Here is a 25,946-nt window from a genome sequence, read left to right as displayed (position 1 = left end):
GAAGAGAAGTGGGGCTGGACTTCTTGAAAATTAGACTCCCTGAGGAGGAAAGCTTTATCAACTTTATTTTAAATGTGTACCCCTATACACTGTACCTGCCTCTTGGGGGACAGCAGGTTAAAGTGTCCTTACTACAGCACTCACTGTGGCTGCCCCTGCATGTGAGGAAGACTTGCAGAGGACAGGTCAACCTTTACTTAGAGCTTTCTTGCTTTGGTCAATCATGTTTATAAGTGAAGCATGACCAGTGAGAGTATGTGTCAGCGTATTATCACTTAGCTTAGGGCTCCATGAAACAAACTTAGAAACAATGTATTGCTCTTTCAAAATGGCAAGCTGCTCTTAATGTCAATTAAACATTGTTGGTAGTCACCGTGTCAAGCTGTACGGGAGAAAAGACCTCATTCCTGCTGCCACTCCTTTGGCTATTTAAGTCTTCTGAGTCCTCTCTGCTCCTGAACACGCTCAGCAGACCGTGCCGTTTTTGGCGCGGAATGCTCTGATTTACCAGGTGACACAGTACCGTCAAAGGCTGGTGAGAAGGCCTGCCAGGACTGGGGAATTCCATGCTGCTCACGTACAGAACTTGGGGCCTTGAGGATTGTGCCTGGTCAACAATATGTTCAAAAAAAGCTCTGAAATGAAGCTTTCTAGACAGGTGGAGTCTGTTTTTTAAAGTACCACATAATAAACCATGCAAACTGAAATAATTTCAGTAACATCGTTTGTTCTTAAGGTTACTGAGCCTTTCCTAAAAGAACTATGTTATCAATCTTAAGAGGGTGTGGACAAGCAAAAGGAACGATATGGCTTTGAAAGGCATTTCTTTTTGTCTTTCTGACTTTCCCATACACACACACACACACACACCCGCGTGCACATACCCGGGCGTGTGCACACACAAACACACACAATGTATATAATTCCTTGTTTTTTTTTTTTTTGCTTTCAGGAAAATCAGTGTGAACTTGTCTCCCCCTGCTGGAAATCAGAGCTAATTCAATTATAATTTAAACTACTAGCAGCAACTTAAGTTTGTAGTTGTGTTAAACTGGAAATGTCCCTGATGTTACTGGTTACATTCCTTTACTTTTAATTAAAATTTTTCATCATCTGTTTGAAGATGTTACTTAATTAGAAACACTGCAAAATGAGATAAATCAGGGTAAAGGAAACACACTGAATCTTCAGCCTTGTCTTTTCTAAGTCTGTATTAGGGAGGGAGATGGTTCACAAGGATTGACTGGCCTGGTCCAGATGCAGATAAACGTTTTGGATGATACAGCGAAGTGGTTAAGAGGGTGGCTTGTGAAGTACAGTACGCTGAATTTAGCTCTGTTGCTATATGACCTTGGAAGTTACTTAACCTCTCTGAATCTCTGTTATCCCATCTGCAAAATGGAAAGAATAGCAGTATCTACCTTATTGATTAAGAGTTCCGAGTAGAGTACTCAGAATATGGTCAAACACAATCAGTGGTACTCACTTTTATTATTAGTAAGACAGCCGATCTCTATTCCTGAGAGGTAGACTAAACATATTGCTTATATGGAAAGAAAGGATGGTTCTTTAATTAATTCTGTTTTTGTTTCTTTCTCACAGATAAACTCTTCCAGACTCAATGTCTCACGGGTATATTCTAATCAGGCTCGTCCTTTTTGCTCACTGGTCTCACCCCCAAGTATAGGTATTTTACCGCACGAAAAAGAGAACTGTTCTTAAAAATAGCTCGGCATCTTTGTTTTCTGCACAGCCTTTAGATAAATCTACAGATAAATCAGTTTCCACATCTGCTCTGGTTCTTAACCAAATGTTAGGTGAACACTGCAGTGCCATCCTTCACTCATCAGATGGACAAGCATCAATATGTTGAAAAGCACACTGTAGAGATACGCTCAAGTTTCTGAGCTAGACGAGGAAGGGGTTCATGAACCAGATGTGTGACCTGAAGCTCAAGTCAAAAATCCACGAGAAACAACCTCACAGAGGGAACTCCAGAAACTCTGGTCCGTGAATAGTGTGACTGAATCTAACTCCACGACCAGAAGGGAACTCACTGCAAGGAATGAATATCTTGCAAAAGCAAGTGCTACATGGCAACAGTGGGTACCTCTCTCCCTAATGCACCGTTCTCCCCTTGTAAAATCAGAGAACCACTGTGACTGTCAAGTGTTAATGTTATCATGGATCCCTTCCTCTTTGCTCCTTTCTGGAGCTCTCCAATAAAACCAATTTCCTGGGAACAAAACCAACAAAAAACACACTGTTAGTGAGAGTAGAGCAAACAGGCACTTTCCTAACACTGCTGGTAGAGTACAAACTGGTATGAGTTCCTGGAAGGCATTATGACAATACTGATCAAATCCATAAATGCTCCCTGATCCAGTAGTTCCACTGTGAGTTGACCCACCAGAATACTCTCAACATGGGTGCAAACAAGGATAATCCCTGTGGCACCATGTGTAATAGCAAGATACTGGAAGCTACACAAATGCCCACTGAGGACTGCTGTTTATTAGGTGCTGGAGAGTCGGTTCTGACACATGTACAACATGATCCTATGTACAACAGAATGAAACACTGCCTGGTCCTGCACCATCCTCACAATCTTTGCTTGCTCGAGCCCACTGTTGGCAGCCACTGTGTCAATCCACCTCATTTTTCGCTGACCCTCTACTTTACCAAGCATGATGTCCTTTTCCAGGGACTGATCCCTCCTGATAACATGTCCAAAGTATGTGACAGGAAGTCTCACCACTCTTGCTTCTAATGAGCATTCTGGCTGTACTTCTTCCAAGACAGATTTGTTTGTTCTTCTGGCAGTCAATGGTATATTCAATATTCTTCACCAACATCATAAGTCAAAGTTATCAATTCTTCTTCGGTCTTCCTTATTCATTGTCTAGCTTTCATATGCATATGAAGTGACTGAAAATACCATGGCTTGGGTCAGTCTCACCTTAGCCCTTAAAGTGACATGTTCGCTTTTTAACACTTTAACTTAGTACGGCATCTGATGTCCTGACTGTTGCTTAGATGGGCACTGGTTGTGGATTCAAGTGAAATGAAATCCTTTACAACGTCAATATTTTCTCCATTTATCATGATGTTGGTTATTGGCCCAGTTGTGAGGATTTTTGTTTTCTTTATGTCGAGGTGTAATCCACACTGAAGGCTGTGGTCTTTGATCTTTGTACGTAAGTACTTGAAGTGCTCTTCACTTTCAGCAAGCAAGGTTGCGTCATCCGCTTATCGCAGTTTGTTAATGAGTCTTCCTCCAATCCTGACGACCCTTTCTTCTTCATACAGTCCAGCTTCTCGGACTATTTGTTCAGCATACAGATTAAGTAAGTATGGTAAAAGGATACAACCCTGACACACACCTTTCTTGACTTTAAACCATGCAATATCCCCTTGTTCTATTCGAACAACTGCCTCTTGGTCTAAGTGCAGGTTCCTCATGAGTACAATTAAGTGCTCTGGAATTTCCATTCTTTGCAATGGTATCCATAATTTGTTATGATCCACACAGTCGAATGCCTTTGCATAGTCAATAAAACACAGGTAAACATCTTTCTGGTACTCTTTGATTTCATCCATGATCCATCTGATATCAGCAATGATATTCCTTCTTCCACGCCCTCTTCTGAATCTGGCTTGAATTTCTGACAGTTCCCTGTCTATGTACTGCTGCAACCACATTTGAATAGTCTTCAGCAAAATTTTACTTGTGTGTGATATTAATGATATTGTTCGATAATTTCCACATTCTGTTGGATCACCTTTCTTTGGAATGGGTACAAATATGGATCTCTTCCAGTCAGTTGGCCAGGTAGCTGTCTTCCAAATTTCTTGGCATAGATGAGTGAATAATTCCAGTGCTGCATCCATTTGTTGAAACATCTCAATTGGTATTCCATCAATTCTTAGAGCCTTGTTTTTCGTCAATGCCTTCATCAGTACCATCAGTTCTTGGTCATATGCTACCTCTTGAAATGGTTGACTCTTTTTGGTACAGTAATTCCATGTATTCCTTCCATCTTCTTTTGATGCTCCCTGTGTCATTTAATGTTTTCCCAATAGAATCCTTCAATATTACAACTCAAGGCTTGAATTTTTTCTTCAGTTCTTTAAGCTTGAGAAATGCTGAACATGTTCTTCCCCTTTGGTTTTCTATCTCCAGGTCTTTGCACATTTCTTCGTAATACTTTACTTTGTCTTCTCAAGTCACCCTTTTAAATCTTCTGTTCAGCTCTTTAACTTCCTTATTTCTTCCTTTCACTTTAGCTACTCTATGTTCAACAGCAACTTTCAGAGTCTCTTCTGACATCCATTTTGGTCTTTTCTTTCTTGTTTTTTTAATGACCTTTTGCTTTCTTCATATATGATGTCCTTGATGTCATTCTACAACTCGTCTGGTCATGGACTTGCTCTAATTTTCTTCAACTTGAACTTGAACTTGCATATGCGCAACTGATGGCCTGTTTCACTGTCAGCCCCTGGCCTTGTTCTGACTGATAATATTGAACTTTTCCATCATCTCTTTCCACAGATGTAGTCAATTTGATTACTGTGTATTCCATCTGGTGAGGTCCACGTGTATAGTTGCTGTTTATGTTGCTGAAAAAGGGTACTTGCACTGAAGTCGTTGGTCATGCAAAATTCTATCATGTGATCTCCAGTGTCGTTTCTATCACCAAGGCCATATTTTCCAACTACCAATCCTTCTTTGTTTCCAACTTTGGCATTCCAATCTCCAGTAATTATCAATGCATCTTGATGGCATGTTTGATCAATTTTAGACTGCAGAAGTTGGTAAAAATCTTTAATTTCTTTATCTTTGGACTTAGTGGTTGGTGTGTAAATTTGAATTATAGTCGTATAAACTGGTCTTCCTTGTAGGCATATGGATATTCTCCTATTACTGACAGCATTGTACTTCAGGATAGATCTTGAAATGTTCTTTTCGACGATGAATGCAACGCCCTTCCTCTTCAAGTTGTCATTTCTGGCGTAGTAGATGTCATGATTTTCTGATTCAAAATGGCCAAAAGCAGTCCATTTCAGTTCACTAATGCCTAGGATATGGATGTTTATGCATTCCATTTCATTTTTGATAATTTCCAATTTTCCTAGATTCATATGCTGCACATTCCACATTCTGATTATTAATGGATGCTTGCAGCTGTTTCTTCTCATTTTGAGTCGTGCCACATCAGCAAACGAAGGTCCCGAAAGCTTGACTCCATGCACATCATCAAGGTTGATTCTACTTTGAGGATGGAGCTCTTTCCCAGTCGTATTTTGAGTGTCTTCCAACCTGGGCTCATCTTCTGGCACTATATCAGACAATGTTCTGCTGCTATTCATAAGGCTTTCACTGGCCAATTTTTTCAGAAGTAGACCGCCAGGTCCTTCTTCCTAGTCTGTCTTAGTCTGGAAGCTCAGCTGAAACCTGTCCACCAAGCGTGACCCTGCTGGCATTTGAAATACCAGTGGTAAAGCTTTCAGTATCACAGCAACACTTAAGCCACCATGGTAAAACAAACTGACAGACATGTGGTAGCACTGAGGATTAGTACATATTAAAATATATCCATATAAAAATGAAACAGCCTTATATGTACTGATAAGGAACAACTGCTCAGAAATATGAAGTGGAAAATGGAAGGTACAGAGCAGTGGCTATAGTATGCTGCAATATAGGTTAAAAAAAAAAAAAGATACACATATGGACTGTCTCTGGAAGGACAAATATCAAGAGTACGAGGATACTACTGTATATATTACCTATTTGAAAAGTATACAAAGAACACAAAATTTTACAACAGTGTTACCTTCCACTATTTTGATGGTAAATTCTGTAGCTCATGAGTCAATCTTGATGCCACAACTAGGTCATATAGTAAATCAAACCAAACCTACTGCTGTCGAGTCGATTGTGACTCATAGCAACCCTACGGAACACAGACGTATTGCCCCACAGGGTTTCCAAGGATGTAATCTTTACAAAAGCCAACTGCCACATTTTTCTCTCGTGGAGGGGCTGGTAGGTTTGAACCGCTGACCTTCTGGTTAGCAGCCAAGTGCTTTAACCACTGCACCACCAGAGCTCCTAGGATATATAGTAGTCTTCTTTAAATTCTATTAATTATAGCACTGTTTCATAGGAAAAAAGTGACTTACATACAAACTCTTGGAATACAACTTTTAAAAACTGGGACTTCCTGTACTTGAGAGCTGATTCTCTTAAGTACATCCTGCCTTTACCTAGATAGCACAAAGGTAAAGTTAAACCCAGGTCCTGCTGAATATTGTCAAAATTCAAACTAGCAGTTCTAAATCAATGGGCCTCTGCTCTAATTCCAGTTTCCCATCTATAGGGGTCAGTCTAGTGCACCCATTTTTTCATGTTCTCTTACGGTCTTCCTTATGTTCTAAAGAAATATGACCCAATGTTGCCTAATGGTTCCACACAGAGTCATGGTTAAAAGTGAGGTCTTCCTCCCCCTGCTGGTTAAAGAGGATTCTTTTTCTGCCCACTTGGTTTCTTTCCTTTGCCTGCCCTTTGAGGGACCAGCAATACAAAACAGGCAGAAGAGGAGGTGGGGAGGAGACTTGGTAAGGGGCTAGGCATTAAGAGGTGCTCAGTGAGACTGCTGAACAAATGAAGGCTTGGGCTAGAGCTAGAGGGGTTTCTCAAGGTGTTCTGAAGAGAAAGGTAGATTAGAGCTACAGCCTGTGACGGACGTGAATGGCAGGGAGGGGAAAAAGTTTGTTTTTTAAGATGCATAAACTGTGGTCTATGTATATTTTTCACTGTGTTTGAGGCATAAGAATCTGAGTTGCAATTAAAAAAAGGAGGAGGAAGAGAAGGAAGAGGAGCAGCAGCAGAAGCTGTTGGGCTTTGGAGCCAGGTGCCTGGGTTCAAGTACTGGCTCTGTACTCCTAGCTGTACAACCTCAGGCCAATCGTTTAACCTCTCTCTGCTTCAGTTTCGTCAACCTTAAAAGGAAGATAATATTAGTACCCTTTTCTTAAGGTTGTTGTAAGGATTAAATGAGGTGCTATATGCAAAGCACTCAGCACTCTGCCAGGCACACAGTAAAAGCTCAACAAATGTTAGTCATTACTGTACCTTAGAACTCACTCAAAGTTCTCAACTTTTTGAGAGAAGATTAAAGTCCCATATATTGATACTAATTTTATCTCGCAAATGGGAAACAATATCGTACAGCTGTTTTTGTGCATGGTGAGGCAGAATGAGGGATAATTTATTTACCAGTTGCTTAGTACCATATTTTGGGTTAACACACTTCTACAAAGTGATGCATTCTCTTTTCCCTGATTAGATACTACTTGGGGCGACAACTCACAGAAACCTATGCAATCAGATCCTGTAATCTTCGCAAACTGTTGGACCACTAAGTTAAGGCTCTTGGGAATATGGGGTTAGGGGAAAATCATTAAAAGTATAATAAAAAGTATAATAAAACATCATCAGTAAAATATATTCTAAAAGGCACCCACTTCCAGACAATTCTGATTCATTGGCGTAAGAAAACCACCACCGAGTTCCAGTATGTCCCCCTTCTCTGGAATGCCCTTCTTCAGTTGTTTAGAAAACAATGCAGCAGCAGCAGCAGCAGCAGCAAAATCTGCTAAGGTGGGTTGTCCCCAGACTTCAAGTTGTGCAAACTCTATCTTTTTAAAGTTTTAAATCAAGCCTTTACTGGACTGAAATTTAGTATATTTTATGCTTTTACTCTTCCTTGTTCATTTTTGCAGATCTTAGCAAATGCATGGGTAGTGCCTAGACCTTTAACAGTTTATCAAGCTGGTCAAGGTCATGTTTTTCTGGGCTTGGTCCTCAGCCCTGTCAGCTTGCAAAACTGGAGCCCAAGCAGATCCCCCTCTCCTTCAACTTGCATGATCTGTGGGAGGTAGGTTGATGGGTGTTTTATTCTTTCTATTGGTTCATTTAAGGAGACTGAACTAAACTGCAGACAGCTAAAAAGACAGTAACTGATTAAAAACTTGGCGTATGAGTTTAAAAACCTGCTACCTCAAAACCACAGGTAACTGACATTTGTGAAGGATTACTACTATATTACCATGCATTAGCCACGAATGCTCTCCAAAGCAGTGATCTTTATGAAACTCATATCTAATCAAGCTATTCCTGTGCATCAAACCCTTCAATGGCTTCCACTGCCTCCAGGATACAATCCCATCTCTTTAGCTGATGTTTGATGCCCTCTGTGATTTATCAGGTCCCTCTCTGCCGCTCCAGCTTTCTCTCCCTACCTCTAGTCCCTTGGCCAACTCCTGCTCCTTCACAGAGGCCCCAGCTCATGATTCCCTTAGTGCCTTCTCCCGTCAAACAGCGTTCATCAGTCCCTCCTTTCTTCATTCTTTTGCAGTGCCCCAGAGTTCTGAGCATATGTCTCGAATGCTGTACTCATCACACTGCACTATAACTGTTATTATATTTATCTATTTCTCCTACTACCTAGACTATAAACTGCCTGAGGTGAAGAACTCTAATTCATTTTCATAATCCCAGTGTTTATTAGCCCAGAGCCTGGCAAACAGAAGGGAGGACTCAATAAGTGGTTATTAAAATAAATTTTAAAGTCCTACCTGGAAAATATCCAAAAGCCCTCATGGCGACCCCAAGCCTTCCCACACAACCTCCCCACACAACCTCCCCACAAACATCTGTCCCACCTCAATGACACTCTAAGGGTATGCATTCAATATGAGCATCAAGAAGCCACTTTTGGTTTTGGTTTCTAGGACTAAAGAATGTGATATTTCCTCTTGTGGTGCAACGATTCACTTTTATATTGTCTTTCTAGCCATGGTCTTGTAACTCCCATTAAATGACTGGCTGGGACTATGTAAATAAGGTGTGTGAAACCGTTGTGGGGACTGGACAGATTGTTAATGCAAGTAAGGTGCACGGAACCCCTGCAGGGTTACTAATGCAAATAAGGTGCATGGAACCCTTGTAGAGGACTGGTTAGTCCATGGTCTTGTTGGAGAGGAGCACATCTGGAAATCAATGAAGAGCTTGCTAAATAAATAACAAGCTTCCCTGACAGAGGTTTTAAAGAGAGTGACAGAAACAGAGAGAGAGAAGGAGCTGTAACACTGAAGACAGCAAGAGGCGGCATGGCAGCAGCAAGAGCGACAGCAGCAAGAGATGGTAGGAACCAGGAGACCAGCATGAGACAGCTGCAGTGGAGCTTGCCAACCCATGGAACTAGGAGCTGTAATGCTTGCCTGAGCAGGGACCAGCGACAGCAGCTGAGAAGAGGCTGTTCTGATCAAAAGATTGCATCCTGAGTTGTTCCTGTTACTTCCAAGTTGATCCTGATCCTGAACTGCAACGTGTTACTTCCCTAATAAACGTCATAATTGTAAGGATGGCCTGTGAGTTCTGTGTGGCCACTGCAACAAATTAGTGAACCCAACAGAGAAGCAGAGAGTGCCGTGGGAGGGACGGCTGGAGTGAGAATTGGTAAAAAGGTAGGAGAGTGGAGGTATGTCTGACCTCCACCTCACACGAATCAGCTTTGGGCTGATATTGATGCTGATGCTGATTCTGCTCCCCACTCCTGAAGTTAGATGACCTCTGATGCCACCATTTCATACCTATAAAGCAATCATTTTATATTAGTCAGAAATTATAATTTCTCATTTTACTGTGCCTTTATGTGAAGGCATGAGGTAGGCAACAGAATCTCTAGAAAGGCAAGTGTTTGGGCTGTACCAGTTTCAGAGTTTGCTCCTTTTAAGAAGCATATACAAGCTCGGGTCTATTTTTCCCAGTGGTGAATGTTTGTTTTTTTCCTCTCTCTTTTCTAATAGCTACAAAAAGTGGCTCCCTTTCTCAATTTCTGTGCGCACGTCAATGTAATCAGACTTCATATAGAAGTGAAAATAATGCAGGTCAACACTAGGGGACACTCTTGCCATAGGCAAAAGCATGGGCCACATTTTGAAGAAAGCAGAGGGTTGAAAACGAAAACTTCCTTCCCTTAAAGGAATCATCCTAACGATTTCAAAGAACTTCAAAAGAAAGAAAGAAAGAAAAAAAAATCTGGAAACCATAAACACTATTCATTAGTTGAGATGGTGAAATTACAGTTAGCAAGAAAGAATGGACGGTATCGGAGTTAGTAGAAAGCTAGTTTCCCTTATGCATTTTTAATGGGGACACTTCTACATCTTTATTTCCAGAAGTCTGGGCACATGATGCAGAGAAGCTGGAACCTGCTAGGAACACCCAATGCATTTGTCTTTCGAATCTGCCAACAAAAATCCACAGAAGAGTCAAACGCATTTTAGATAAACCTTGCTTTTTCAAAATGCAGAAAGCATTTTTTCTTTTTATCTTTACTCTCAATGGGACGCAATCCCTGTGTTACATGGTCAAATCCTAATGGGGTGAAAACCCATGGCTTTAAAAGCATCTTCCCATAGAATGAAACAACTTCTCCAAATGACTAATCTTTAACACTAAAATACCATAGCATTTCTCAGCTTTCACCACATGTGGAAACACACTAAAACTATGTGAATGAGTCAACCTGTACAAAGAGCCAGAGCAATGTTTAAGATGAAAGACTCAATTACCAGGCACTGATTAACCCCTGGAAATGCATATTATTGAACACCAGCAGACAACTGACCACATTTGAGGCACCGTCGGCAGCAGTGGTTCTAACTGGGTGCCCCAACTAGGCGGTCTCAAGGCCTACCTTCAAGGTCTTTACCGCCACCGTCAGGCTGTACTTCTTCCACACTCCTTCGTACACCTCCCCATACTGGCCTCCTCCCAGCTTGTGCTTCATGGTGATGTCTGTACGCTCCATCTCCCACTTGTCATAGTTGGGGGACACACCATAGACAGTGGGCTTGTTGCGCTTGGGGGCTGGATAGTGGAGAGTGGTAATCAGCCCGTCTGCCACTGTTGAATGGTGATGAACCAGCTCGGCCAAAGTGTTGAAGCGGCTCTCTGAGGAGACGTAGAGCTGAGGAAAATAGGGAACAATTTCAGCCCACAGACCAGATGTGAATTCAAACAATTCCAATAACACAGTTTTGCTGAGCCTTCATTCAATGTATAGCAAATTCCAGATAAACAGCTCTCCATGCAGGAACGAGTGTTTAGAAAATCACCTATACTGTCTTTCTCTACATATGCTGTAATTTACTTGCTAAAGCAGAGAAAGAAACAATAAAATCCCTCAGGGCCTTTGCACCTGCTGCTCTCCCTGCCTGAAATCCTCTACCCCTGTAATTTTCATATACTCTCTTTTCATTCTGAGCCCAGTTTAAATGTTTCTGAAATATTCTCTGATCACCCAATTTAACACTGCTACCCACCAGTCATCATATCACCTGTCTTGCTTCTCTGTATTGTACGTACCACTAACAGATAATTTCTTGTTTATTTGCTTATTGTCTGTCTCCACCCACTAGACTGTAAGCTTATGAGAGCAGAGCCCTAAACTATCTTTTTTAAATCCTGTATCCCCAATGTTGAATACAGAAAATGACTACATAACAGGTACTCAATAGACAGTTGATTAAATTATTAATTATTAAATTATTGTTGTTGGGTGCTGTCAAGTTGATTCCGGCTCACAGGGATACCATGTGACAGAGCAGAACTGCCTATAGGGTTTTCTTTGCTGTAATCTTTACAGAAGCAGATCACCAGGTTTTTCTCCTTTGGAGCCTCTGGGTGGGTTTGAACTGCCAACCTTTTGGTTAGCAGCTGAGTGCTAAACCATTTCATCACCAGGGCTCCTTAATTAATGGATAGTAGAATTTAATACTTCTTTGCTGATTGGAAAAGAAAATTATTTGATTTATATCTTACAAATGGATAAATTTAGAATAAACAGTGATCAGCAGATGAAAATCATTAAAAAACGTAACTTTCCTTTGCATTACTACCCCCTCACTTTGGGCCAAGTGGAAAGCATCAGAGGTCAAAACTTGCAAATCCCAGGGTATGTCATGTAGAATGCCCCCATGAGCACTCTCAAGGAACGGAGTGGAAGCACTCCTGTCACACAGTGGCGGCTTGGAGGGCCACAACAAGGAGATCGTACACCCTTTTCCATCATGGGCAAGTAAACAGAAGGGCTTTAAAACAGAGCACTTGAGTCTCTCTCAGATCGACAGCAGGTGAGGACCTGTGCAGTGAGCCCTCCACAGGGATCTCGTCTGGACACAACTGAGAGAGCGAGGGAGGGAAAGGAGCGGGCTGGCTTTTTTTTTTTTCTTTCTTCTCTCTCTTTTTTTCTTTAAGTGATGTAGTGAGAGAATGCTTCCTTATCAAAAAACAATTCCAGATTAAAACTCAGAGTACCTAGCTCCAGGCATAAGACTGTATCTACTGGCTCACTAAGAGCAGCCAACAACCCTGAGGGTGAAAAGGACACTTAACATCATGACCAGGTGTTCAGAAGACTTGACCAAACTACAAAGGCACAGAATGATGAATACAGATTTGCGACAGTGATGACACCTGGGGTAGGAGGGAAGGAAAAGGAACAGAATCAGGATTCAGCTATAGCTGTAATGTTTAATTACTCAGAAAAGGAAAAGAGAAGAGAAAGCCTGAAAGACACATGGCAAAGTAGATGTGATAAAGTAAGGCCAAGGCCTTTGGCTGTTGGTTACGTTAGTCTCTATTACTTTTTGTATGTTTATAATAGTAAATAATAAAAATATTTTTGCAAGGAAATAATGACAGAATACACAAGCTGATCCCACCTATAACCCTCAAGAGAGTAAACAGGATTCATTAGCAAGGACGTTTTTCTTTCTTCCTTTGTTTTTGCTTGCGAAGACAACAAATTAAATGAATTTTTAAAAATCAGACAAGTTAATGGCAAACTTTGTTGTTACAGTCTTTTGGTAATAATTCTACTAAAATTCTGAGAAATCCAAGACTGGCCCAGAAAGAGTCCTCTGCTTGGGGGACGCTGCTCCTCATGCAAAGACAGTGGTCCTGGAGACACGAAATTGCCCCTCTGCAGGATGGCGGCTTTGAGCAGCAGGGCCTTTCAGGACGAGGAGAAGGCCACTAGGAGGCCCCCACTTTTATACATGAGAGCACCAAAGAGAAACCCCTAAGTAAACTTCTCAGAAATGTTATCGGTCACACAGACCGATGGAGGTGCGTGTGTATATGTGCGTGGGGTGGGGGCGTGGAAGTCAGACATCGCTGAGACTTGCCGTTAGCTTGATACTCACACAATGATGCACACAGCACTCTCCTCAATGTTAGCCACCAAATACAAGTGCAGCTGTCACTAAGAAAATTGAGTAGGACATGGGGACAATTCCTAATCACTCCCACTGTTACTTGTCCAATTACTTCACTGCAGGTTGCAAATACTCCAACCTCTCTTCTCTCAGGTTAGCTCAGGTAATGATGTTCCATATCAAGGAGTGTAAAGAGAGAAAAGCCATTCCAAGAAGATGTTCCCTAGAGTTGGAGCACCCCTCCTGCCTGAGAAATCATCGGCATAGTACAGGGCAAAAGAGCCCATTTTGATTGCTGGGCTCCTGGGGCAGGTTCGCCTGGGAGCAAGGCCCATTACTCAATCCTTTCCCACCAGGGCATCAAGCACAGAGTCGGCCTGAAAGGAGCACTTCGACACCAGAAGATCAAGCCCCTTCGATCATGCAGCGTGCTAATGGCTCCTCCAAGCCCTAGTTTGTGCAGAATTTGTTCTTGGTCTCATTTGATTCCCTCTCAGGTGCTCAGTTAGAGACTTCAGAGTTATAGGAGGTTTTGTTGCATGGCAAACTTTACCCTTTCCAATAATTAAATTTTACAGACCCTGTGACTTAGTTCATTTTTCTACATAAAGTTTACATACTGAAACTTGTATTAAATATTAAAACTACTGTCCCTTAAATGCACTGTATATTCAATTCACAGTCTTCTTCTAACAGTCAAGTCTGGTGGCCTTCTCCTGATTAGTTCTAGGTTTTGAGCAGCATTATGCCAGTGACCCGGGTAATCTTCATCAGGAATTCATGGCATGTTCAGAGAAGAAACTGAGATCAGCGTTATGAATGGCATGTCATTATGCTATGCACCCAACTACATAAACACTCAGGACACTCAGCCAGGGCCCCTGCCTCTTCCTAATCATGCAGGAGCTTCAAAGATAGGACTTGTCAAAGAAACTCACCAGAAACTGCTGGCCTCCTGACAGCCAGACCCACAGGCTTAAATGAGCTTAGATTTGTACAACCTTTGGCTCCCTTATACCCTCAAGTCCCACCTCAGACACACTACAGCCCACTTGGCCAGGAAGCTATGGTCCCCTGAGGGCTTCTCATAACCAGCAGGAAGGCAAAAGCCCAGCAGTCCTTAAACAGTGTTCCAAGTCTCTTCTACAAGGGAATATTAGCTCTGTTCTAGCAGGCTTTTCACCAGGATACCTGCACCTGCTGAGCCACTTTCAGTGTGGATAAATCTTAAAAATTCAAGAGGTTGGCCCATCCTGCCGCTTCTACTAAAGCTGAAATCCAAATTCCACTCTTGTCAACCTGAACCTGTCACTTCAGCAGACCATGAAAATAAAATGTCAACTGAGCCTCTCTTTCAAGAAAAAAAAGACTATCAGGAGCTATAAGGACTTGTGGAACTTGACAGGGGGGCACAGAAGTAAATGAGGTATAGGTACAAATAACCAGAACAAGAAAGATTTAGACAGGGGCTGAGGAGAAAAAATAGTCTTCAATTCCACTATGGTGGCAGAGGATTACAAATTTTGAAACAGCATCAGAACTACAACCAAATCCCAGGGTATTTTAAGATTTTTAAGACTGTCAAGCCTCCTAAGAAACAGCTATGGCTCAATTTGGTCTTTTCAAAAGTCTAGCTCAAAATTCCCAGAGTCCTCTGCTCTGGGCCATGAGCTGATGACCCTGGGATGGCTGACCAGCCAGGAACAGGAGGCGAGTGGTAAACAAAAGCCTAGAGGGTGGAGGCAGAAAGAAATCCTTTGGGGGCTTACAGAAGAAACATCTAAATTCAGTTGTGTTTTTTAAAGATTAGCTAATTTGAAAATAAGAATTAAACTTATTCAACCCCAGCCTGCCCCTCCTACCAACCTTAAATTTTCCCCTTAGAAATCTAAAAAGGATTGCATCAAAGCTCTGCTATGTGAGAAGCATTTTCTCAATGCCGAGCCACACTGTCCCACATGTAGTTGTAATATCTCCCCACTTTGATGCTGTTCCACTCAGCCCCCTCAACTGTGGCCCTCACAGAGAGGAACTTCCACAAATGGTCTGCCTAATAATCCTATGGGATGAGAAATCTCCAGGTGCTTGGACTGCTGAAGGGGGGGGTCTTTGCTCAGGAGGGTGGAGAGCAAGATGTCAAGGAACGCTTGTTGAGTTGTCCGATGGTAGATACTGCTTGATAAAATGTGCTCCCTATGCTCTGCCTGGATTGAAAAGAAGCCACCTGAAACAATTACAGCTTTTAGACAAAGGGCTTGACTTTCTCTTTGGATGAATCTCAAATTCTGCAAATCATGTATCCCACATACAGCCTCCTCCTCCCTTAACCGTATTGTAGACCAACCCTCAGCTAATGACTTGACAAAACAGATCATGCCTGTCTGCATCTGTTCCAAGGATGCTGATTAGACAACTCCAGGGAAAAGAAACCATTAACCTGTTCAGTACAAACCTCAACTGATTACCCTGGTGCAGCACAATTTGCCTTAGATAAATTGCACAGATGGGAAGCAAGCTGTCAGTTCCAGAAAAATTACCTCCCCCATGAGGGGTACACCCTGAAGCTGATTCACTACAAAGGTACCCCTGTAGTTTGAAGGCTCTTTCAAAAGGACCTGCCACCCTAGAGTACATCCTACAAAATGGAACAACCCAGCCCAACATTTGGGAAAAGAGCAATGACACAAAGGTAAGCCGACTGATAAGGATGATCTCCAGTCACGTAACAACAGACTGTGCTGTCTGTTGAATAAACCACAGTGCTGGTACTAAAGACATCTGCAATAACAGAAAGCATCAGATATTGGTATTAAGTACTTTAGCCAGAAGACTTTGAGACAAGTGAAGAAAATACCAGATAAGAACATTAAAAAAGGGATTTGTTCTGTAAACCTTAACCTAAAGTACAATAAAAACAACAAAAAAAAAAGAACATTAAAAAAGGGAACTATGTGTACGTTCATACAGTAAAAATGAATATGTTAGAATAGTCAGGAAAATGCTAAAAAGTTTAAGAAGGGACTAGCCCTACCAGATATTAAAACATATTATAAAGCTACAGCCATTAGAACAGTTTGGTATTGGTACATGAATAGGTAGATCAATGGAATAGAATAGAAAGTAGATCAATAGATCCAAATATATGTGAGAATTTGGTATATTTCAAATATGTAGGAAAGATGAATTTAATAAATGGCCGAAGGATAACTCAAAACGTGATACACACATATTACATATAATGAGATTTCATTCTTCACCAATCGGATTGATAAACAGGGCAAACAGGTCCTCTCATATGTTCCTGCCAAGAGTATAAATGGGTAAAATTCTTTAGAGGGTAATTTGGCAGTATCTACACAACTTTTAAATGCACATAACCTTCAATTTAGCAATTCCAGTATTAGCAATTTATCCTGCAGATACTTAAATTGCACACAAAGAAGTATGTATAGGGTATTTTCAAACTGCAGGTCATGACGTATTAGTAGGTCCATCAAATAAATTTAGTGGGTTTGGACCAGAATAAAAAAAAAAAAAAGAAGAGTTAGAATGGAATATAAAATATCAGAGTATATTATGTACAGTGAAGGTAAGTATGGTTTCACGGAACTTTTGTTACTAGTATGAGTATTGGGTGGTGACGTAAAACGTTTTTCTTACAGTGGGCTGACATTTTAAAAAAGGTTTCAAAGCCACCTTCTAACAGTATGATTTATAATAGCAAAAGACCGGAAACCACCTAAAAGTCACCCAGTAGGGGACTGGTTAAATAAATGATGGTCCAGCCATACTATGCAGTCATTAAGAATGAGGCAGCTTTAAAGGTACTGCCATAAAACAACCTCCAAAATATATTAGGTGGAAAAAGCAACATGCAGAACAGTATGTACAGAGCATGCATCATATGTGTTTTTTTTTTTTTAAATGTAAGCAAACATATATACATTGGGTAACTCTGGAAGAAATTGGTAACAGTGGTTGCCTCTGGGAAGGGGAACTGAATTAGGAGACAGAATTATTTCTCACTGTAATGCATTTTGTTGTACCGATTTTTTTTAACTACGTGCATTTATTACGTTATATTAAAAAAGAAATACATACTGCCTTAGTCACCTAGTGCTGCTCCAACAGAAATACCATAAGTGGATGGCTTTAACAAAGAGAAATTTATTTCTTCACAGTAAAGCAGGCTAAAAGTCCAAATTCAGGGCGTCAGCTCCAGGGGAAGTCTTTCTCTCTGTCGGCCTTCTCATCAATGTTCCCCCAGACCAGGAGTTTCTCTGCACAGGGACCCCGGGTCCAAAGGACACGCTCTGCTCCTGGCACTGCTTTCTTGATGGTATGAGGTCTCCCAATTCTCTGCTTGCTTCCATTTCATCTCTTGTAAGGTAAAAGATGGTGCAGGCCACACCCCAGGGAGACTCCCTTTACACTGATCAGGGATGTGACCTGGGTAAGGCTGATGTTACAATCCCACCCTAATCCTCTTTAACATAAAATTACAATCACAAAATAAGAGGCCAACCACACAATTCTGGGAATCATGGCCCAGCCAAACTGATACACACATTTTTTGAGGGACACAATTCAAACCATGATACATACACAACCTCATCTCCAACAATCCACATCCATAGCCTCAACTACAGCATAGTGATGCAGAACAGTGAGATCCAAGCTTAGTTTCATCAGTTACTATGTGACCCTGGGCAAGAAATGTCACCCCTCTAAGCCCCAAGTTCCTTAATGCAAAAATGCAGATTACAGCAATACCTGCCCTGATGACTGCCAAATGCCTCGCATACAGCAGGAACTCAATAAATGTGAACTCATCCCTTCCCTCCTGGACTCTTACGGACTGTTTATAGGAAGACCACAAAACCACAAAGAAATAAATGTCAACTCCTTTACAAAACTATAATTGCGATTCGGGAATCTATGGGTATAATGTAATTTGGTTTGTTTTATAAATTGTGTGTTTATATATGAATATAAGCATACACACACATACATAAATGTGATTTTATCCACAGGAAGAAGACCATATACCAGACTTACTGTGGACAGGAGCTTTAAAAATATCTATCTACTGTCTGAATTTTTCTTACTGAAGATGGATTACTATCATAATAAGAGAAAATGTTTAAAAAAGAATCTTAATGTAAACAGTATATCTAAAACCCCAACAGACATTCCACCCATTCTAAGAAACTGTCAACAATGAAACGCCAGCAGGACAATAAAAGAAATCACATCAGGCCATGGGCTTCTAAGGGTCACATGTCTGGTACTTAGTAAAAGGGTCTTTCCTAAGGCTAATTCTTGCAGTTTACTTGAAAGATTACTCAAACATCTTGGTTGCATTTTGTTGTAACAATTTATCAACCTGGCAACAGGACCTCGAGGTTCTCCTGGCCAAAGACTTCACCCAAACAACAGCCCTAAGCCCTTTCTCTGGGGTACCCTACCTTGCCATCAGATGCAGTGTTGATCCTGTAGTGGTACACCCTTCCTTCATATCTCAGTGAGATGGACCTCTGACCAGGACTGCTCTCACTCTCCCGCACCAAGAAGCTGCCATTAATTCCGCTGCTCAGTAGGTATTCAGCGGCATTGCGTGACACAGGTCCATGGTACCAGGAATGTTTCTCCAGACTGTTGACGGGCGTGATGTAGTTGCTTGGAACCCACCCTTGGCCATTTTTGGTTTGGGCTTCACACCATTCGCCATTGTGATTGTAGCCTAAGACGCGGAGCTTTTCACCTTAGAGAAAAGAACCAAATCAGACATACTAGCTTTTCAAAGGCTTAGTTCATTTTCATTTATTCTTGCATGATTACTAAAAATTTCCAAACTCCTAAATACCTACGTCACTTTGAACAAATTCATATAAATATATGCATTTATAAGTGTATAAAAGTACATTTATATATGAAGGCTTCCTGTTTGTATGGAATATACAGATAAATATATAGCTGCAGTTTTTATAAATCTATTATGTTTACTCAAGTGTTCTACTCCTAATAAAAGGAAGCTTTTTCAGGAAAAAAAGCTTTTTCTGATAACATTTTTTTTCCAGTATTTGGCCCAGGTGTCTTTTCCAGTGTAAAAAGAAAGGAAAGCTCTGTTTTTGTTAAGGACTACTGTACGGAAACTCTTCTCCTTAAGGAGAAGTGACTCTCTCATAAAGACGCTTTTATTTTTTTGGATGCCTCCACCATTCCAAACTTTAAAGCTGCCTCTTTCAATTAGCAATGGGTGGTCGGCCAACCCAGAATCTACCCTGATTTCTGTCTCTTGCAACCACTACCAGCTGCCCAAAGGTCTTTACCTTTAGTTATGCTTAGAGTATTATCCCCACTGGCCACAAAATCATACAGTGCAACAAAAAGGTTGGGGTCATTTTCACTGGGACCAGCAAGAAGGTTTTCCTTGGAGTTCCAACGAGCTGCTTCACTCAGACCTTGGGGCTCAAAATCAGATGCTACTGGCCTCTGAAGGGCTTCTGGAAAAGAAAGAAGGGGCAAAGAAGAAAGAGAGAAGATTGGAAAACAAGAACGAAAAGGAAAACAAAATTAGTTTTATTCTCAGAAGCAAAAGAATCTGTGTTTCCAACATTATATATTCCTAATTTCTCATTTTTTAACATTTGTACACACTATGGAAACCCTGGTGGCATAGTGGGTAAGAGCTATGGCTGCTAACCAAAAGATCGACAGTTCAAATCTACCAGGCGCTCCTTGGAAACCCTATGGGGCAGTTCTACTGTGTCCTATAGGGTCGCTTTGAGTCAGAATTGACTAAACAGCAATGAGTTTGGGTTTTTTTTGTTTTATACATACTACATATTAAGAAAAGTGGTAAAAATGGGCTCTTCCTTTACCAAATCTTGTGGAAATTAGTAACTATTTTCATTCCAAGGTAGTAACAACCATTTCCAAATAGTTTAAGCTTTTCAAAGTCACTAATTCAAATGAATTTAGTCAGGAATTGAAATAGTCCATCGTCATACGTCTTTGCTACTGCTTATGTTATAATATGGAGTAAAAATTTCTTGCTTTAAACATTTTTAAATGATCAAAGTTAATATACTCACATTATTCAAAAACCAGATAGTACAGAAGGGCTTGTAATAAAAAACAAACATTTTCTATCCCCCAGAGGCAACTTCTATTTTTTTGATGATGACCTCCATCTCTTTAGATATAAGCTGTATCACTCTATCCCCTACACACACACACACACACATACACCTCTTGCCATTCTCAATTCGTTGCCTTTATAATTTTAAATAACAGACTTACACCTTTACTTCCTATTCTACCAACTTGAGACAGTCTCTTTCAACAACTTACTTCACAAGTTAAGGATATTAACATCCCATTCTTGCTTCCATCTTTCCTACCCCTACACCCACCTCCCAAATATGGTCTCTTCTTCGTATTTTCTTTGACCTCATGAAAATTAGTAACAGTTACTTCTATTCTGTAATAATAATAAAGTCTTTCATGTTTTGTGTCTAGGTAGATTCTAGAAGTTGAAAATCAATAAACAGCTCTTATATTATGAATGTGTGAATACTGCTCACTATAGAGTCCAATAGTTCATTATTATTTTCTTTAACTTTTTTCTTGAACCATGTTCAAACTCTCCAGAATTCTTCTGTGATAATAGCAATACACACAAAAGTTCTTTCAAACCAGCAAGTCTATTCTGAGTAGACCTTACAGTTGCAGGACATTGTGGAGTGAAATCTGAATGCTCATTTAAGAAAACCATCATAAGAAATAAAACTTAAAAAGGGGGGGAAAGGGGAAAAATCTAATTTGAAAACATAGAAATCAAAAAAACCAAACCAAATCCATTGCCACTGAGTCGATTCCAACTCATAGCGACCCTACAGGACAGAGTAGAACTGCCCTATAGGGTTCCCAAGGCAGTAAATCTTTAAGGCAGCAGACTACCACATCTTTCTCCTGCAGAGTGGCTGGTGGGTTCAAACTGCTGACATTTCAGTTAGCAGCCAAGCACTTTAACCACTGATAACATGTCCGAAGTATGTGAGATGAAGTATCACCACCCTCGCTTCCAAGGAGCACTCTAGCTGTACTTCTTCCAAGACAGATTTGTTTGTTCTTCTGGCAGTTCATGGTATATTCAATATTCTTCACCAACACCAAAATTCAAAGGCATCAGTTCTTCTTCAGCCTTCCTTATTCACTGTCCAACTTTCACATGTATGTAAGATGACTGAAACTACCAGCGCTTGGGTCAGGCGCACCTTAGTCCTCAAAGTGACATCCTTGCTTTTCTACACTTTAAAGAGGTCTTTTGCAGCAGATTTGCCCAAGGCAATATGTCATCTGACATCCTGACTGCTGCTTCCATGGGTGTTGATCGTGGATCCAAGTAAAATGAAATCCTTGACAACTTCAATATTTTCTCCATTTATCATGATGGCGCGTATTGGTTCAGTTGTGAGGATTTTTGTTTTCTTTATGGTGAAGTGTAATTCGTACAGAAGGCTGCAGTCTTTGATCTTCATCAGTAAGTGCTTCAAGTCCTCTTCCTTTCAGCAAGCAAGGTTGTGTCACTTGCATAACGCAGGTTGTTAATGAGTCTTTCTCCAATCCTGATGCCCCATTCTTCTTCACATAGTCCAGTTTCTCAGCATACAGACTGAATAAGTATGGTGAAAGGATACAACACTGATACACACCTTTTCTGATTTTAAACCACACAGTATCTCCTTGTTCTGTTCGAAGGACTGCCTCTTGGTCCATGTATAGGTTCCTTGCGAGCACAACTAAGTGTTCTGGAAATTCCTATTCTTTGTAATGTTTTCGCTAATTTGTTATGTTGTTATGATCCACTCAGTCGAATGTCGTTGCATAGTCAATAAAACACAGGTAAACATCTTTCCGGTATTCTCTGCTTTCAGCCAGGATCCATCTGACATTAGCTTCAAAAACAAATAACACTGGAGATACCTAGACACCTGAGAGACTGGGCCAAACTTTCAGAAACATGGAGAACTTTTAGAAATGGACACTCTTTCAAAGATCTGTTCGGAATAAACCGATACAAACAACGTAAGTAACAAAGGTCTTTTTATTCTAGCTTTTCTATTACTAACTGAAGTAAACCTTCAGAAAGTGTTTTTCCTAAAAGAAAAAATCCCAAAACATGTCATTATTTTGGTAATTTCACTTTAATGAATCATGAGGCAAAAATCATTTCAAGGAAATGAGTCTTGTAACACTACCATTTCCAAAAACATGGAAAAGGATTAGTGACGTGTTAGGCTCTGTTCTCTGAGTATTTACACTGAGTAATAAAAATACTCTATAAAAGTACGCCTGATACAGTTGTGATCAGGGATTGAGCAGCTAACCAAAAAAAAAAGCCTGGTTAAAGCAGGGAATTTTTCTTTTATTAGAATATGTGACTCCCACCTCCACATGAATGTATATTCGTCTGCCCCAAAAGTGTTCTTCTGGTGTGTAATTAGAACTTGATGTTGTCGTTTTCTGTAAATCCTATCTATAATGCATCATTTCACTTCCAGCTTCAATTTCCTCCAGGTTGAAAGAGAACTGAGAGCTATCTGCTATACAATTTCAGTGCAGAAACCTTCCAGATTTTTACAATCCCTTCCAATCACTTATAGTTGTCTCACTCATGTCTAATTCAGTAGCAATTTTTAAAGGCTACCTGCCTTTAATGAGTCTTTCTAAAGCATTTCTCCTGATTTTGATAAAACAACTCTCCTTTCACACTTATATTTCATTGGTTTTTTTATTAACCAAATAATTACACCAACAAGTATATCTGAAATAAACAGACAGGAGCAAACACAACTGGCTCTTGGTATAGCTGCGACTTGGTCAGCAGGAGCAGTGCGCAGACAGGGCAGAGTGGCAGAGCAGCTGCCCTATCCCATGCGACATGTGCGCTAGGGAGGTATGTTTTATGAAGAAGTGGACAGTGCAGGTCAGTAAGCAAGTCTGTTAAGTGGAAGCTAGTCAAAAGAGCTCCTATTGTCATTATATTAAGTACAACTACCAGGCAAAGGATTCTTTACATATCAACAAGATAAATCCCTTCACTATTAAAGAATGAACAAAAAACATCAACAACCCACAGAAAATTAAAATGACCATTACACATGAAACATGTTAACCTCTCTAGTAATCAAAGGAATGCACATTCTTTGTCAAACTGGCAGAAACATTTTCTTGAGGACAACAGCCAATGTTGATAAGATTTCAATGAAACAGACACTCTCAGACAATGCTAGAAGTTGTTAGTTGCCGTCCAGTCGATTCTGACTCATGGCGACTCCATGGATGCAGAGCAGAACTGCAGAGTAGGGCTGTGAGTTTTTGGAAGCAGATTGCCAGGCCTGTCTTCCGAGGTGCCTCTGGGTGGGTTTGAACCTCAAACCTTTTGATTAGTAATCGACCGCTTAACTACTTGCACCACCCAGGGACTCTCTATGGTAGTAGTATGTGTATAAACTGCTACAACATTTTAGGAGGGCAACTGGAAATAGAAACTGAGAATCTTTAAAAATTTTTATAACCTTTGATCTACCTCTAAAAATTTATCCCAAAAGATGCACACAATGATTTATATACACTGGTGGGTCTTGCAGTGTGATTTTAAATAACAGTACTAAAAGTAAAAAATACCAAACAATATAAGTTAGTTTATGGTTCATCTGTAAAATAGAATATATTCATAAAACCATTCAAAATATTTTCTGGAAAAAATATTTAATGGCCTGGGAATATGCTCATAATAATATATTGTTTAAGTGTTTACATCACAACCCAGTACATACAGCCTGATTCCAACTTTGTAAAAGCTGAAAAAAGACCAGAAGGAACTACACTAAAAGGTAAACAGCAGTTAACTTAAAGAGGTGGGATTACAAGTATTATTAATTTTCTAAATACTTTTTTATATTTTGGCATATTTCTCACAATGAATATGGATTGCTTTTATAAGCAGAAAACAATTACAAAAACAGAAAAACTGTTATCATAAATAGAAGCCAACTGACACACAATTGATAACATGAAAAAGCACGGGGGCGGGGGAGGATCTCTTCAAGTTGTCCTGAAAAAGTATTTGTGCATTTCCTTTTAGTGTCCCAACCTCATGGCCACAAACATACAACTCTGGCAGACCAGGTCCACACAGGAAATTAAACCAAAGTCATGAATACAGAAATGCCTTTCTTTTGAAATGCCATTTGACCTCTTCTATCAAAACATTCTGTAGCATCTGGATTTGATCAAAGTTACATAATCAGGGGAACTGGCCTAGAAAACACCTGGAAGCAGCAGAATGCAGACTCACCCAGAGGTGACCATTAATTTGAAATATGGGTTAAAGTGGGGCTGTCCCTAAAATGTAGATAGATGCTGCGAATTTTATGCAAGGGGATGAGGTCTTTGTTAGGCAGGAAAGGGCCTCCCACTACTTTTTGATTCAACAGGACGTCAGGAAATCCAAGGCAGTCCCTCTGATTTTCCTTTCCAGTTTTTGCTTCATTCCACAAATTAATGGCCAAAACCCAAAGGGAAGTATTGCTCATGCATGCCTCTGGATCAAGACACAGAACTGAAGCCACAATCCAACACCAAAACCTTCCAGTCAATTCCCAATCCAGGCTGATGTCAAAATTGACTCACAATGTATAAATGCCAAATTACTTGCTTCATTTCATAATGAACTATGCTCGTGAACCTTTAAAACGATCACAGCTTAGGAGGCCAAAGTTGCAGAATGTACTTAAATCTTCCTTGTTTAATACATGAACTTTCTGCAAGTACCACTGTCAGGAAGTTATACCCCTGAAAGAAGTCCAAAGGCTTCATTCAAAAACGATGCCTAAAATAACTCTCCTCTTTTGTTCTTCCAGTGGATCCTTTGGCTATTGTTAAAGTCTTGGAAAATAAATTTTTATATCTGTTGTTATTCTTAAATTTTGTAGTGAACATTTTCTGTAGCATTCTTTCTGAGTCATATTTTAAGTATATTAAAGATTTGTTTCTTCAAAAGTGCCTCTAATCCCATTTAAAACCATTTTGTTATTTCGCCCTGTTAATGAAAAGGTTTCCAACCACCAACAAAACTCAGGAAAAGTCATTAGCCAGTTGAGCACATGAATGGTGAAATCTAAAAAATGCCTCTAAACCTCTAAAAAGCTATGGCTCCAGCTATGAGAATATAATTTTTTTTTTTTTCCCAGTAAGAACAATGCCACAAAATTCACTAGATCTATGCATGATTAACCTGTTGGGACAATAAGAAAATGGTTTGGGTCTTTAAAGTACAATTTAAAGATCATTTTATAAAAAAATAATCCTTTCTCAAAGTTATGAATCACTGATCAAAAATGTTTACAAAAGATTCTCCGACATGGCATATCTGGTCCAGACTTCCAGGGGCTGCTGTTCAATCCAACACTGCAAACGGTGAGGGAAGTAGATTCTCATAAATTCCAGGGGCCGGCTACTTCACAGTCCCAAGGGGAGGGAAGATTTCACCTCCAGGAGAAACATCCCCAGTAGCTTCCCACTTCCCTGTTGGTTATTTCTGCCCAAGGTCAGGGTTCCCTCTAGAAAGGCAGAGTTGTTAG

General features: G+C 40.4%; 1 protein-coding gene across 2 annotated transcripts in view; it reads right to left on the bottom strand.

The window, feature by feature from the left end:
• The window catches only part of ABL1 (ABL proto-oncogene 1, non-receptor tyrosine kinase), a 163,642-nt gene that overhangs the window by 17,832 nt on the left and 119,864 nt on the right, over positions 1-25,946 (bottom strand). For both annotated transcript variants that reach the window (XM_004375763.2, XM_012555374.2), the window contains exons 2-4: positions 19,626-19,799; positions 18,762-19,057; positions 10,770-11,042 (exon numbers count right to left, since the gene is read on the bottom strand). In XM_004375763.2, the coding sequence (XP_004375820.1) occupies positions 10,770-11,042; positions 18,762-19,057; positions 19,626-19,799 (743 nt within the window). The remainder of the gene's footprint in view (positions 1-10,769; positions 11,043-18,761; positions 19,058-19,625; positions 19,800-25,946) is intronic.

The sequence above is a fragment of the Trichechus manatus genome, unplaced genomic scaffold (genome assembly GCF_000243295.1).
Source record: "Trichechus manatus latirostris isolate Lorelei unplaced genomic scaffold, TriManLat1.0 scaffold00038, whole genome shotgun sequence".
NCBI classification, from domain to species: Eukaryota; Metazoa; Chordata; class Mammalia; order Sirenia; family Trichechidae; genus Trichechus; species Trichechus manatus.
Note: the sequence above shows the minus strand (reverse complement) of the source record. Positions and strands in the feature narration are given on the sequence as shown.